Source organism: Strix aluco, chromosome 2 (genome assembly GCF_031877795.1).
Source record: "Strix aluco isolate bStrAlu1 chromosome 2, bStrAlu1.hap1, whole genome shotgun sequence".
NCBI lineage: Eukaryota > Metazoa > Chordata > Aves > Strigiformes > Strigidae > Strix > Strix aluco.
The window spans coordinates 110,499,459-110,514,309 of record NC_133932.1 but is presented as its reverse complement, the minus strand read 5'-3'; the positions used below and the strand labels follow the sequence as shown (position 1 = coordinate 110,514,309).

At 38.8% G+C, this 14,851-nt stretch overlaps 1 protein-coding gene across 1 annotated transcript in view; it reads right to left on the bottom strand.

The window, feature by feature from the left end:
- The window catches only part of TRPC4 (transient receptor potential cation channel subfamily C member 4), a 162,234-nt gene that overhangs the window by 67,065 nt on the left and 80,318 nt on the right, over positions 1-14,851 (bottom strand). The window contains exon 4 of the mRNA XM_074815805.1: positions 6,524-7,042. Within this exon, the coding sequence (XP_074671906.1) occupies positions 6,524-7,042 (519 nt within the window). The remainder of the gene's footprint in view (positions 1-6,523; positions 7,043-14,851) is intronic.

Sequence of the window (14,851 nt, the reverse complement as noted above, 5' to 3'; positions counted from 1 at the left end):
ATTAAAAAACATTACTAAGAACATAGCAACTTCTCATTTCGGTACTTTAAAATTATTTTCTGTAGGCATTGTTGAGATACGAAATTTTGGTAAGGAATAATTTTTGCTTTCTCTCTTATTTATACTGCTTTGTATAGTAATATTATATGGATGATATAAGGTATAAATAAGCATTGCATTGTCAAAAATGCTAAAGTCCAAGTGAAATAAGAAGAAACTGCAGTCAATCAAAATGCTTTATTGAAATGTTTAGACATAAACATGAAATGACAGATTTGAAATGATTTAACATGTTTTAAATGAAAATGTCACTGAATTTGTGACATTATTATGAAACATTTTCACTTCATTGAGGCTTACTTTGCATAGAAAGCTAGTAAAGAACTGATGATTGCATTTTGAAAAGTCCTCTTTTGAGCAGGAGCAAACAGATGGCTTTTATTATCAAAAACAAACACCTTTTTTTATCCTGCAACACCCTTTTCCTAGAAAACAAGAATTGATCAATAAAATGTGAATATCATATTACTTTATTTAAGACTTTAATTAACCAATTAATAATTTAGTGATACTGCTCATATTGGTAATCACCGCTGTGTGTTTTATGGGAACATAGAAATTTATGTTAAAAACAATTGCTCAGTGATGTGTGTTACCTATGTGGGGGAGTCCTATCTCACTGCTTGTCGGCTTGCAAATAAGTGAGCAAGCTAGCCTGAAGCTGATCTCCCTGAAATATTTTCTGTGAAATTCTTATTAATAAAGCCTATACTCTTGTAAATCTCTTTAACTGTGTTAAATTGTTAAAATCCTCTTTCACACTTTCTCTGCCTCTTTGCCAGTTCAGGCTCTGCAGGTGCTAATAACTCAGAAAACCAGGGCCTGCCCCTAGGAAGTAGGAACTCCTAGAAGATCAACTAGAGGTATTTGGGAGAGTTTTAGTAGTTAAGCAGCTGAATTATTGCTAAACATTGATTATTCAGCTGTGTAGAAATGTACTGAAAAGAGAAATGAAAATTTAGAAATGGTTCTATGTTTTAAATCAAACCTTTAAAAAAGTTAATTCACGATCAGAAAAAACGTCCTTCCTGAACATATCTTTTAGCACATTTAGTTCTTGCTTCTTTATCTACACCTCAGCATGATTCATAACTATGCATGGGTGCTAGATAAACTATGTATTTACTTCAGTTTTTAATGATAAAGTCATAAAAAAGCTTATTAAAATGCTTCCAGAGCATCAAAACTGAAACATAGAGAATTTAACCCACTTTACATCCAGCTAATATCAAGTATTCTAAATTGTCCAATGATCTTGTACTTACAGAGGAAGGTAAAGTTGATCAGAATAAACTAAGAACGGAAAATAAAAATAAAAACCAAACCAAAACCAGCTAGTCTTTATTCATTTGAAAAGTGAAAAAGAAAAAAGTAACATCTATATACTTAAAAATTCATATTTCCTCTGTATTGATATCAGAATGTCTAATAACAAAGCAAAATGAGACAGCACTGACGATAATTATAACCGCATCCTGTTACTATGTTTGAGCTTATACAGATATAGCTTAAATGACATGGGCCAGTTAGTATGAGACAAGACGAGACAGAGATATAAATTATTAGTATAAGTATTTAAATTGCACTAATTAAACTTATTGTAAAACCAGAGGATATTGATTTAGTCTATTAATCCCTCCCCCTTCTTTATCTCACATATATGGGAAAATTAGTGAGCATTTTAGTCAGCACCTTCTCACATATGTGACGATATACATGTAATACCTAAAAAGAACCAAAGCTAAAACAAAGCTAACTGAAGAGTGAGAGACACTGGGGTTTTGCTGTAATTTCTCTATTAAAAACTCTCAATATATGAGACAGAACATGCATTTTAAATTAGTGGGAAAGATGACTGTCCACTAATTATTATAGACTGCTACTATTCACTGCTACTCGATTGCATTGTTGCACCAGTGTTTTCCAATACACTTGAAGTCAGAATGCCATATTATTATTACAGGTAGAATAATTTTTGCTTGTGAATCATATACAGAACTGGGGATTTCCCTTTTACATCCTTGAATGAAGCTGCAGTTTAATCAGGTAACATTTTTATTTGGTTCAGGAAAATGGGAAACTATTTCTCATTACTCATTGTGTGCTTAGAATCTAGCAAAATGAAATTGTAAGTGACAGCCTTCATAAAACCAAATTCTCCCTTAGTTGAGATAATATTATACAGTAGATAATGAGACAACAAAACATTTGTGCCCAATGCAGAGTGGCTGCGTGACTTCAGGGAACCTCTCTTGTCTGCTGCTAGTTGTAGCCCAGGCAACAGTAGGTGTCAGAAACAGCCACCATAAGCATCAGCGTGTCTTTGCTTATAATCAAACAGCATCAGTGGTACAAAATGAACAGGAAAAAAAATGGTACCTTGGGTGCTCTGTCTCATGTGCAACTCTAAAAAAAACCTGTGGGTAAGCACACAAAATATACATTCTGGTAGATACTCTCTGGTTCTTCCACCTTACTCAGAACAGATAATATCCACTGTCTTGCCAGACATTATTCTGCAGTGTAAACTTGAACCTATAAATATCTTTCAACGTCATTAGTTATTAATGAAAGAAGATAGATGGTTTTATCAGGGAATTTTCTTCCTTGGTAATACATAGTAGGTTCCCTCTGACATGACTCCATGGACTGAGAATTGATATCACTGAGATGCCTTTTGACAGTACATGAATGAGGATCACAGTATTATGGCAAGTGTGAAAGGCATGGATATGGAGAAGATAAACACCTTTCACTGTGGAGAACCTCAAATCCAGCTGGCATAAACTTTTTGGTTTTGTGGAGAAGGTCCACTTCAGGAGCAATCTGGTGACCATGAACAACGTAGACAACTCTGAGAATGACTGTGCTTTCTTCATTTCCATAGATGATAATACAGAAGTGGTACCAGGGATTTGCAGACCACTACACTAAGCGTTGCTTGATCACTTCACTTTCTCTGTTCATTACAAATTTCTAGATCTACATTTGATCAAACATTATGTAATTTTAGAAGCTTCTCAACAACTCCCAGCTTGATAATTATCTTTTCTCATGTTTGTCAACTTTCCTTCCTTTACACAATGAAAATTCTTCAGCATCCACTTGTCTGCTTCTCCTACAAGTACCTTCACAATCTGTTGTTCCTACCCAGTCTTCGGGATTAAACCAAGTTGTATTATCCAAAGCCTACTCCAGTCCTTTACAAGGACTAATGTTTTTCATACTCCCTTGCTTATTAATGCCAAGAGGAATTTCTACTAATAATTTTTGGTGTTGTACTAATAAGTTTTGGTAAAAGAAAAAAAGCCATCTTTAACTCCTGAGCAACTAATTGTAAAAACAATGTAAAAGGACAGGTGTTCCTATTTTACTTGTCCTCATTCTTCAGTATTTTATTACTTTTACCTGCAATTTCTGGACTTAGACTGGATGTTCTGAACAACCAGACCTGATTGCTTACTTGTGGAGCTCTGACCTCAGCCCCAATATAGAATTACAATATCCTATGGTAACAGCGTGAATAAAGGCTGAGGTGTTAGGGATGGGTGGTAAAATAAGAAGGGAAGACTATGCATTCTTACCTGTTTTGATGTTTTGCTGGGACGGGGGAATAGGTTGGAGGGGTTATTTTGTTATTATTATTTTGCAGGATGCAGGAAAGTTAAGAGAAAGAAAGATAGTAACTAAAACTGATAGCATCAAAAAACTACAAATCCATGTTTGCTTCTGCCGTGATAAAAAGTCTTTGGTGGAGAACTGACTCTTGGTGGCTGAGACACATAGAGCAGAGGAAGCAGATGTATCACCCCAAACCAGTATTTTTAAACAGGTTAAATCCAAAATAATGTATTAATGCATTAATTAAAATCCACCCCACACTTTTTTCCTGCCATTTTTAAAATAAGATTTATAAGTTGCCTCTGCTGCTTGCCATTAAGCTTACCTTAGATAGTTGCAGAGTAAGGATATATGAAATGCGAGAGCATCTGGTTCATTGAATTATTTGTTAATTTAATTATCTGGTTAAGGGTTAATTAGTAAAACAGAAATAGAAAACAACAAGAAAAGTGATAAATTCACCACAGTATCCAGGGTATACTGGTATACTATATGGAGACAACGACGAACATGACGACTCTTTAGACTCTGACAAATGGGCCATTAAAGGACCAGCTGCAACTGCCTTGAGGAGGGTCAACCCAACTTTGTAACTGATTGTAAGGAGGGGAAAGCATCATTATCATGAGTATTATGGGATGTTTGAGGGGGTTCATGGGACTCATGGGAAATTCAAAGCTATTATGGGATTTCAGAGGGGTCTTGTGGGATTATTATTATGGGATGTTTAGGGAAAGGGTAAAGGGTGGGGAAGGATCAGGAAGGAGCAAGCATGGCAAAATAGAGAGGAGAAGGCAATCAAAGGGCCGGTCATGTGTAAGCAGGGCCAGTCAATATGCTTGTGCCTGGGACGGAGACCCTGGGGTCTCCAGGTGCTCCTGGCTGGGTTCCAGTCCCTGGGCCGAAATAATCCCCAGACTCTGAACACTGCTGGATTCAGTGGCTCCTGTAACATCCTTAACACAAGAAATAGAAAGAATTCTCTGATCTGTTTTCATCATGATCCATATGCACTAGGACAGCCAGAATCAAAGCATGTGCTATGCCTGAGGTAAGTTTCTTGACCTTGGAGCTGTACCTACCAGAATACTGTTGTAATAATCAGAAATAAAACAACTGATCAGTTACAGTGGCTACTATTTGCTCCGGCATCTAGCAGGGAATACATTTAGAAACACAGTAAAAGAATCTAATAAAACTTGATTTTACTTCAGGGAGACTCAAATGGTAGCGATAATGGGAAATATTTATAGAAATTTAAAATTTATGTAAAATATAAAAGATTCACTGATTTGGAATTGTTGCACTAAATCAGTATTTCTTCAATATTTCCTATTACGAAGAATCAATGAAGTGGAATCAGCTGTATTACTGCAATTTAATTAGGCATGGGAATCAGTTGCAACTATAAAAAACATTTCATCCTACAGATGTCTCTCACTGTCTCTATCTCAAATTAAGAAAATTCAAGCTTTGTATTTAGGTTTAAAAAACAGCCACCATGGGAGGTCAGAATTTTATTTCAACGCCTGTACCCTTTTGAAAACAAGTCCAAGCTAGAATTTCCTAAGACTGTAGGGCAAGATTGGCATTTCAAGAAATAGAAATAGCAGTTGTTAAGAAAAGTCTGGAATCGAACCATCTGAAAATAATTTACGAAGGGAGTATGTTGCCTAAAACATTATACTGTCAAATATAAAATTATGCAATAAATTTTCTGAAGGAAAAAATGCTTCTCAGAAGACTTATGAAGTCAGAGACCAATTGAGATACCTTACCATCAGTACTTCAGTAGGTCCCTACCTTCATAGTAACTTCTTAGCACTACTAAATTGTATTTCAAATAGACAACAGAATCATTACATATTTGGTTATTGTTTCTGCAAACCTTTCTAACATACTTAATATATTAAACCATTTACTATTATATTGTGCAGAACAGAGATTTAGCAGGGATAGACTAGTTCAGTACAACACAGAGATTTCTTAAGCATTTGCCATATTTTATATGAACAAGTAATATTTCATTATTAACAGAATTTGTCTTGCCTATATACTTCCACAGTTCAGCTGACTCTGGATGTACAGGTTGCAAATGAGATGATAAAACACATCCTGACATGATGATGAGCGGGGATCAAGTGAAGTTTTAGAAATATCAGGGGAACTGTCTTCCTAACTCATTTTTCTGTCTCGATTCTTTTGCTTTTGCATGCACATAAGAATTTGAGTATTTTTAAAAGAAATGCAGACATCCTCTTATTCCAATTGAATAGCTGTATCAGTGAATCAAACTCATGAAGTTTTAACTGTCATGGAAACCAATACCCAGGTATCTCCATTTTGGATTCTTTATGAAAAAGAATATGAATGTCAAAATTTTGAGGAGTCATGCATTGCTATTTATCTTATGTTTCTGTATCTATTTATAATAGCCATTTTTTGAAGAAACCTCTCTATAGAGGTACCTGTAGTATTTATAGGTGTTTAAACACATAGCCTCCTTTTTCTGTTAGACAAAATTAAAGCTAATTTGAAGTATGCTGTATATATTTCTCCTCTTATTACTTAAGAGCTCTTCAGAGCACAACTACTGGAGACTATCTCTATTCAGGTGCAAAAGAAAAAAAAGTTTCTGTGCTGTAACAGAACATTTTAAATTCCGATACTATCAGACCATAACTGCTACTCAAACTCATCTAATTAAAAATATAAAAAAGAAGAGACCCTGTAGAACAAAAAAAGATAAGCAGCAATTTGTCTCAGTTAGAAGGATGTATTTCAGGCTATTATCTATCACATTACTACTACTAAATATGCTTAAATATTCTCCAGCACTCACCTCTTTTTGACGGTACTTAATTGCCAGTTTCAATCTTGCAAGATCATTACCACTTTGTTCTTCTATCAAGCTATTATCATCTCTGTAATTAAGAATAATTTCCAATTCCCTGGAACTCCGTGTCTGATCCAGGAGATCTTTTGCAAATTGCTTGCATTGCCGTGACAGTTCCTCATACTCTGACTTAAATTCATTTTCGACTTTACTCAGTTCCTGCAGCTCCCAGCTCAGTTGAAAAGCAGTAAGGAAAGGATCCTCGCTGGACAAAGCAATCAATGATGGGCTTGCCAGAGCCTTGTAGATATTGAGTCTGGATCGAGAGTGGCGGAGGCTGTCCACGTCTGAACTTGAGACACATTCAACACAGTTACAGCGGACCTCGTGTGGCCTGGGAACAGAGACCCCTTTCTGCACAAGGAGCTTTATGATTTCATAATTGTTAGTGTGGGCAGCCAGAATAATGGGTGTGATATCCGGTGTAAATTCTGAAAACTGCTTGTCCAGAAGCACCGGTGGCACCTGTGAAAAAAGGCAAAACCCTTACAGGCCTCTTCATCGAACAAGAGCTATAGAAAATTAAGCTACCAATAGTTTACCAGGTAGTACACTTACTGATGGATCTTTGCTTCTGGCTAGAGTTGAAGGAAACACTTTAAATGCAACAATTCAATTAGCTAAGATAGCCTCTTTCCAGTTAATAAATTGCTATAAACAGGGTGTGGTTTTTCATAAAAACTGTTTGTACGTAAACAACCCATGGGCAACGATTTGTTAGAGCAAATTATTAGATAAACAAGGAAGACTCAGACACAAAGCTCCTGTTGGGTCCCTTGAAGTGCCAGCTGTAAGCAAGATGAAAATGATTTCTCGTCTCTCACTGCTTAATCTGAGTTTTATAGGGAAGACAGAATCATGGAGGCATAATTTTCATTATCTGAAGGAAGCCATGAACAGGACACAGACAAGTTAGAGTTATAAAATAAAATGGGCAAATAAATGAGAAAGAAAGGATATGTTTTCTTAAAGAGAAGGTTGGAAATGTGACTGTGTAGAGAAACAAAGATACCTGCTGCAAAGACCTTAACATCTTAAGACTCAGTTCTACATTCACATGCACAAAGATACTCTCTTTAAAGGAAAATGGGGGAGTTGACAGAACAAGGGCCCCAAGAGACCATTTTTAAAGCCTCTTATGATGTGTATTTCTGTATTTTCAGTCTTCTGGTGTGTTTCTATATTTTATCAGAAGACTGTAGGTTCTTTCATTTTCAGCTTTTTTCTTTATTTTAGAATACCAGACTCTTAAGTCTTTCCCAGATCAAGACAGCTCATCAGACTAGTATGATGAAGTCATATGTGTAATTAGCCAATATCAATCAAAAAAATGGTACTGGCATCATCACTTCTGGACTGCCTTTAGTCTGTAACTCAATAACCAAGTACAAACTCAATCCATGTCAGTGAAGTGCTCTGAGTGATGCTCCTTTAGGAGGAAGAAAAAGGGAAAAGCATTTGACTCAAAGTCATCTGAAGGCTAGGGAAATAGATGGCCACTGAAGGAAGGAAAAAATGTTTGCTAGAAGTCTTATGACAGCAGAACGACCTTGTTGCCAGCTGGAAAAAACACAAATAGCTATGAAGAGAAGTTAACAGGAAACAGGTAAAGCATGTGAGAACAGTGTGAGAATGAGTTGAAATGAGCTATGTTTAGAGCCTTGAGAGGGAAAGAAGCAAAGCAAAAAAAGGAATCAGACAGAAACTCAGTGGAAAAGAAAACTAGAATGAAATTAAGCTGAAAAGAAATGGTAGTCTGTAGATCTAAATCCATAAATAAAATTCATAGATCCATGAATTTTCTTCTCCCTCTTTCTAATGAAGACACTGTGTATTTTGTACATTTTCTAGCTGTTCTGCATGTAAAACAGCTCATGTTTGTTCAATGGGACTGTGTCCATGTAGAAGAGCTGCTATGTGTGTGGGCTGTAAAACAGGGACCTGAAGCACTAATTAGCTGACTGAGAAAATCACTTTGGGAGGTGGACTCTTATTCATGTAAAATGGGGTGGAAAGTCAAGATTGGAGATCCGGCATTCAGGATTGTAATCATACATCCTTAGGCAAACCACCCCCGCCCGTCCATAGCATATTGCTGACCTTGAGCAGCTGTGCCAGATTCTGAGAAGGTATGGGGAGTCAATGGGCGGAAATCCCTTTTCTCCCTTCCCACACACTCACACATGCACACCTGGCTTGGCACTGGGGAAGGCTGGCACAGAGTATGTTTTAGAGCAGGACTGTGGAATGCCTGAGCTAGCCCACTCACGCTCACGACCCTATGCAGAGGGAGCAACCACCCTCACAGTCCTCCCTATGAGCTTATGGGAGATGTTTACAACCAACGGTTGTGAGCTCAGCATCTCCTGAGCAAGTTCTCTTCTGCTTTCTTTATTTTGAGGTACAAACAAGATAGCATAGAGTCTGCAGGCATACAGAGAAATATGGGTTTAAAATTACTCAGGAGGTAAGGAACCCAAGTGAGAATATACTGAAGGTGTGTATGAATGGGGGAGACACAAGAACAAGCAAAAGGTCTGTGTGCTGTGCCTGGTCTCAGCTGTGGTCAGGACAAGAAACACAACATGGGCATATATCTTCTGAGAGGACTCTCTGGCTATGTCCACACTGCTCTGTCAGGTCTTTTCCAGAGCACCTCTGGGTCATCTGTCACCTCCAGGCTGAACACTGGGCAGAGCCCACCTGGAGATGCCCATGTGCCCTGATCACTTCATTATTCCTGTCCAGTGTGGTCCAAAGCTTGAAATCCATATCTGTTTTCTCACCTGTCTGTAGTGTCAGTGAGGAAAATGAGACCCATTTCCAACCCCAGACCTCACTGGTTATTGTAGTCTTAGATTTATCTTCTCTTTTACTTACATATTATGTAGAAAAAGAAGAGAGCATACGCATGCATATACACACTACTCCTCTTTCTAAACTGCAACTGTGGCCAATGCTTTTGAAGCTAAAAAGAGATGAAAATGGCAGTAGAGGCTTAAACTTTGCATTAGAACTGAGATTTTGGGCTACCATAGGTCTGAAAAAGGATTACAGGGAGAGATATGTTGTGCTCGGACAGCATCTGCCACAAGCGGTGAGACTCCCTCCTGGACCCGGGGTCAGGGTACCAGGGAGTAAAGGAGAGAGCTGCAAGGGCAGAAAACTCAAGCATACAAAGCTGTAACTCCAAACTCACTGACTGCTCACAGTATTCCTCTGTCAATTAGCATGTCATTATCTTTGTACTTTCTGACAGTACTAAACCAATATTTGCTTCAAGCCCTGCCAGAACTGAAGGCTATCTTAACATGTCATTAACCACAATCTTCTCTGAAAAATTAACAGAGACACAGCTTCAAACAACATGGCATTACAATGATTGACTTGTATGTGGGGTCCATTAACTCAAAAGCTGCTTGTTTTTCTCATAGCTTATCAAAACCTTTCATCTTAAGGTAACTCAGCTATAAAGCTAATGCATGCATTTTGGAATTCATACCATCAGAATTTACCCAAATATAGAAGTGTGTATTAAATCATTTCAGCCTTAACTTACAGAAACATTTAAACTTAAAGAGCAAACACTAAGACTGCAACTTTAATTACATCATGAGTTTAACCCCCTGATCCTTTACCTCCGATTTCCTACTCAATTAAACCAAAGATATAGAGAATACCAAAGCAATAAGGTCAAATTATTCCCTCATCTGCAGCATAATGAAGTACTTATCTTTTGAAGTTCTGAGTGCTCTCATGGCACTCAGAATATTTCAGCATTTAACTGTTGACCCAGAGTACTTGCTCTAAAGTCACCAGACTCATGATGAATTTTACTTTTAAACTACTGAAAAAAAATCCACTCTAAAGAAGCCAAAACAAATAACCAGCACACATTGATATTTGCCACATAATCTAAAGCTTTGACAGAACAGTCACAGAGAACATAGGAATCTTCCTTAAATCCTGGGACAATGAGAAGCTACTAGGTCTTACAGTCACTGACTGTGATTGTGACTTCCGCAGGCTTAGGAGTGGTGTAACTACATTATATACTTCAGCGTTAACATGTCAAGTGTGAGGCTGCTTAAATGTAGAAAGGTCAAATGATTTTTGCCTTCGTGCATTTTGTTGAAAATTTTCTACTTCAACACTAGTTATAGAATCACAGAATGGTTTGGGTTGGAAGGGACCTTAAAGATCATCTAGTTCCAACCCCCCTGCCATGGGCAGAGACACCCTCCACTCAACCATGTTGCTCAAAGCCCCGTCCAACCTGGCCTTGAACACTGCCAGGGAAGGGGCAGCCACAGCTTCTCTGGGCAACCTGTTCCAGTGCCTCACCACCCTCACAGGGAAAAATTTCTTCCTCACATCTAATCTAAATCTACCCTCTTTCAGTTTAAAGCCATCATTACCCCTTGTCCTATCACTACACTCCCTGATGAAGAGTCCCTCCCCAGCATTCTTGTAGGCCCCCTTTAGGTACTGGAAGGCCACTATAAGGTCTCTCCAGAGCCTCTTCTTCTCCAGGCTGAACAACCCCAAGTCTCTCAGCCTGTCTTCACAGGGGAGGTGCTCCAGCCCTCTGACCTTCTTCATGGCCCCCTGTGGTGGTTTAGTCCCTGCCAGGGTCTGAGACCACGTGGCTGCTGCCCCTCCCCCACAAAGGGAGTGAAATACAAAGCCCCGGGGCTGAGATAAGGAGAGGTTTAATACAACAGTGCAACAGCAACACATCAAACAACAACAATAACAGTAACAGTGATAACAATGAACAGAGCAAGATATGTACCAATACAGCAGTGAGAGAACCAGCTGCGCCAACCCACGAGATCACCGATTCTTCCTGCGCTCTGGCACCCGGACATGACGTCAGCATGGTATATGAATAACCCAGCTAGAGCTTCCCCCCCACTGCTGGGGAAACTTAACCCTATCCTGGCTAAACCAGGACACCCTCCTCTGGAGTCACTCGCACAGGTCCATGTCCTTCTTATGTTGGGGGTCCCAGAGCTGAACACCGTACTCCATGTGAGGTCTCACAAGAGCGGAGTAGAAGGGGAGAATCACCTCCCTCTACCTGCTAGTCAGACTTCTCTTGATGCAGCCCAGGATATAGTTGGCTTTCTGGGCTGAAAACGCACATTACCGGGTCCTGTTGAGCTTCTTGTCAGGTCATGTTGAGCTTCTTGTCAACCAATACCCATAAGTGCTTCTCCTCAGGGCTGCTATCAATCCATTCTCTGCCTAGTCTGTTTTGTGCATGGGGTTGCCTTGACCCATATGCAGGCCTTGCTAACCTCTCAAGCCTGTCAAGGTCCCTCTGGATGGCATCCCTTCCTTCCAGCGTGTTGACTGCACCACACAGCTTGGTGTCATTGGCAAACCTGCTGAGGGTGCACTCAATCCCACTGTCCGTGTCATCAACAAAGATGTTAAACAGCACCAGTCCCAACACCGACCCCTGAAGAACACCACTCGTCACTGCTCTCCACTTGGATGTCAAACCATTCACTGCACCTCTTTGAGTGTGACCATCGAGCCAATTCCTTATCCACTGAGTGTTCCATCTCTCAAATCCACGTCTCCCCAATTCAGAGACAAGGATGACGTGTGAGACAGTGTCAAAAGCTTTGCACAAGTCCAGGTAGATGACATCAGTTGCTCAGTATAGGGCTGAGCAAAGCAGTTCGCTAATTATAGGGCTGAGCAAAGCAGTTTGGTGATTGTTTATACTTGTAAGCATATTTGCATGGGGATGAGTAGGCAAAAAGAAAACAAAACAGAAAAGAAAGCATAGCTCAAAGTCTGTACGCTTCATTGCTCAAGGACATGAGATGTTTTTGTTGCATTCCTTTTCCCTGCACTTACTGTAGGTGGGAATGAGTTAGTCTGACTTAGATATCTAACAATTTTTTTAGATACCAACTCGAAGAGCCCTCTTCAATATGTGTTTAAGCTCCCTGTATGGTCTGTGTGAAGAGAAGTCCCCTTGCTATGACAGAAGGAGAAATCTTGGATAAATTAATGCCAGTTAGGTCTGAGGCATTTTCTGTCCCTAATGACATCAAAATAGAAAGACCAATTGCTGATGATCTCTTAGATATCCAGGAAACAGAAAAAGGTAACAGTCAGTTTGGAAAAGCAGGAACAGAAACACCAGGTGTGCTGATTTCTCTATCTAGAATTCTCATAATGGTTCTCATTACTGCAATATCTTAACAGAGAGACTGAAAACTGCAGTGCCCCTTTACCTACATTTTAAGTGCAAGAGCTCAGAATCTCCATAAAGCAACCTATTTTGTTGGGCAAACAGATAGCTTAACTGCTTCTTGTCTTTATTTATTTCAATGATTTTGCATTTGCTTTTAAAGGAGAGCAAATCCTGCAATGGCTGCAAGTAGTTAGGTAAATAAATCCCTGAGTCATGTCAATCATGACAGCATAATTCATGGAGAAACCTAAACCAAAGAAAAAAAATTATACGTTGACATAACAAGATGAATATATATGTCATCTCATGCAGTACCACATTATATAAGGAAATTAATATTATAAAGGTGTGTCATCAAGCTCATCAGTTGCTTCAGCACTGTTGTTCTACAGCTGTCATCAGTCAAACACCTAGAAAATGCTGAACTCTACATTTTGGTACAATTCACAGCATACAAGTTATCCCTATGCATATACAGTTTTCTGATTTACTTCTGGTTTGTTGAGTTCTTCTCTTTTTTGGTTTCATATTACTGTATCAGCTGAAATACATCCCGATTATGACGATGGAAGTAGTTCCACCAAGAAGGATTCAAAAAATCCTCCTACCCCAACTCCTGTCACATGCACTAAGACACTGATAAACTACCAGGTAACTTGAATAATTTCAAGACATAACTTCAAGATTACTTGAATTCAGCTGTCACACCACTGAAGGGGTCCGTACACAGTCTATCCTGAAAGCCATGCTGAAACTATCCTCACAAGACTGCACAAACTGCAGGCTTGTAATGGTGACCCCAGATTTGGCCAGAAGTCCTTTTCCCCATACCAGGTTGCTTGCTGTGCGTTGCACAGCTGGCATGTTGTTTGGCTATTGAGCGTGTACGGCAGGCAAGTGGATGGAAGTTGCCAAGCTGAGCTCAGGGACAGCATCATTTCAAAGCAGTGTGTGATATTAGCCATGTAACACCCATCTGGTGTATTCTCATTTTCTGCTTTCCATAGGCAGCTTCCCTGGCCTCCCTGGAAAGGGATCAACTTGTTTATTGTCCTTGGACTCATTACATTTCCTAAAGGTAAGTGTGCTACCGAAGTATTTTCTTTCCTTTTATAATATTTTGCCTCCATGTCTGTTCTTTTTGTAGGAAACACGTATCCACAAAACCCCACCCTTGCTCTAAAGCATTGTAGGCGGACAGTAGTCTGAGGACTAAATGTAAATGTATGAACAGGCAATGAAATTTCTTAAAGATATTGTAACTTCTTAAGAATGCACACTTTGAATCCTAATTAAATATTTGAGTTGCTGCCTAAGTCCAGCACATAAGATTTCATTACACATTGTGTCCTTTAACATTTTCACACCGACAGTTCAGCTCACTGCTGTCAAGGTGTCTCAATGATCACCTTCCAGATTTCTTTTCTCTTGAGACTAACCACAAGCAACAGAGATGATAAAAATGGGTCAGTACATATTTGAGGTTAAAGGATGCTTATCTTTTTGGGTCTTAAATAAAATATTGAATCTTAAATGAAGTGTGCTTAAAAAATTAAAATATTGGTTCTTACATAAAATATATTAAGACCTCCAATTAAAATTCTAAATGATAGACATATAAGTCCATAAAACCACTCTGCAGTGTTAATTATAGGATGAGGTTCACAGCAAAATGAAAGGACTGATTACGCAAAATGAAATTCTAACCAAAAGTTGAGACTTTGTGGTGGAAAGGTTTCTTTGGGATGCAGCTTTGAGATGGAAGTATCTTTTGTCAGATTCCAAACTATGCTATGAATGGAAAAAGTGGAGGATTCCTTGAGGGGAAGAAAACACATAAATCTGACTTAAGGCAGTAACAGATGGACAACTTATCTGGACCTCAGGACATGGGTTTTGTTACCAGTTCTGCCAGTAACCCTAGGTTGCCTAGGCAGACCATCACTTTCTGCTTCTTTTCCCAGTTGGGTACACTTTTTTGAGCAGTGTTTTATAACCCAAAATGTAATTCCAGTTCTGACTTAATGTCAGGAATATACAGCAAAAAATAATAATTA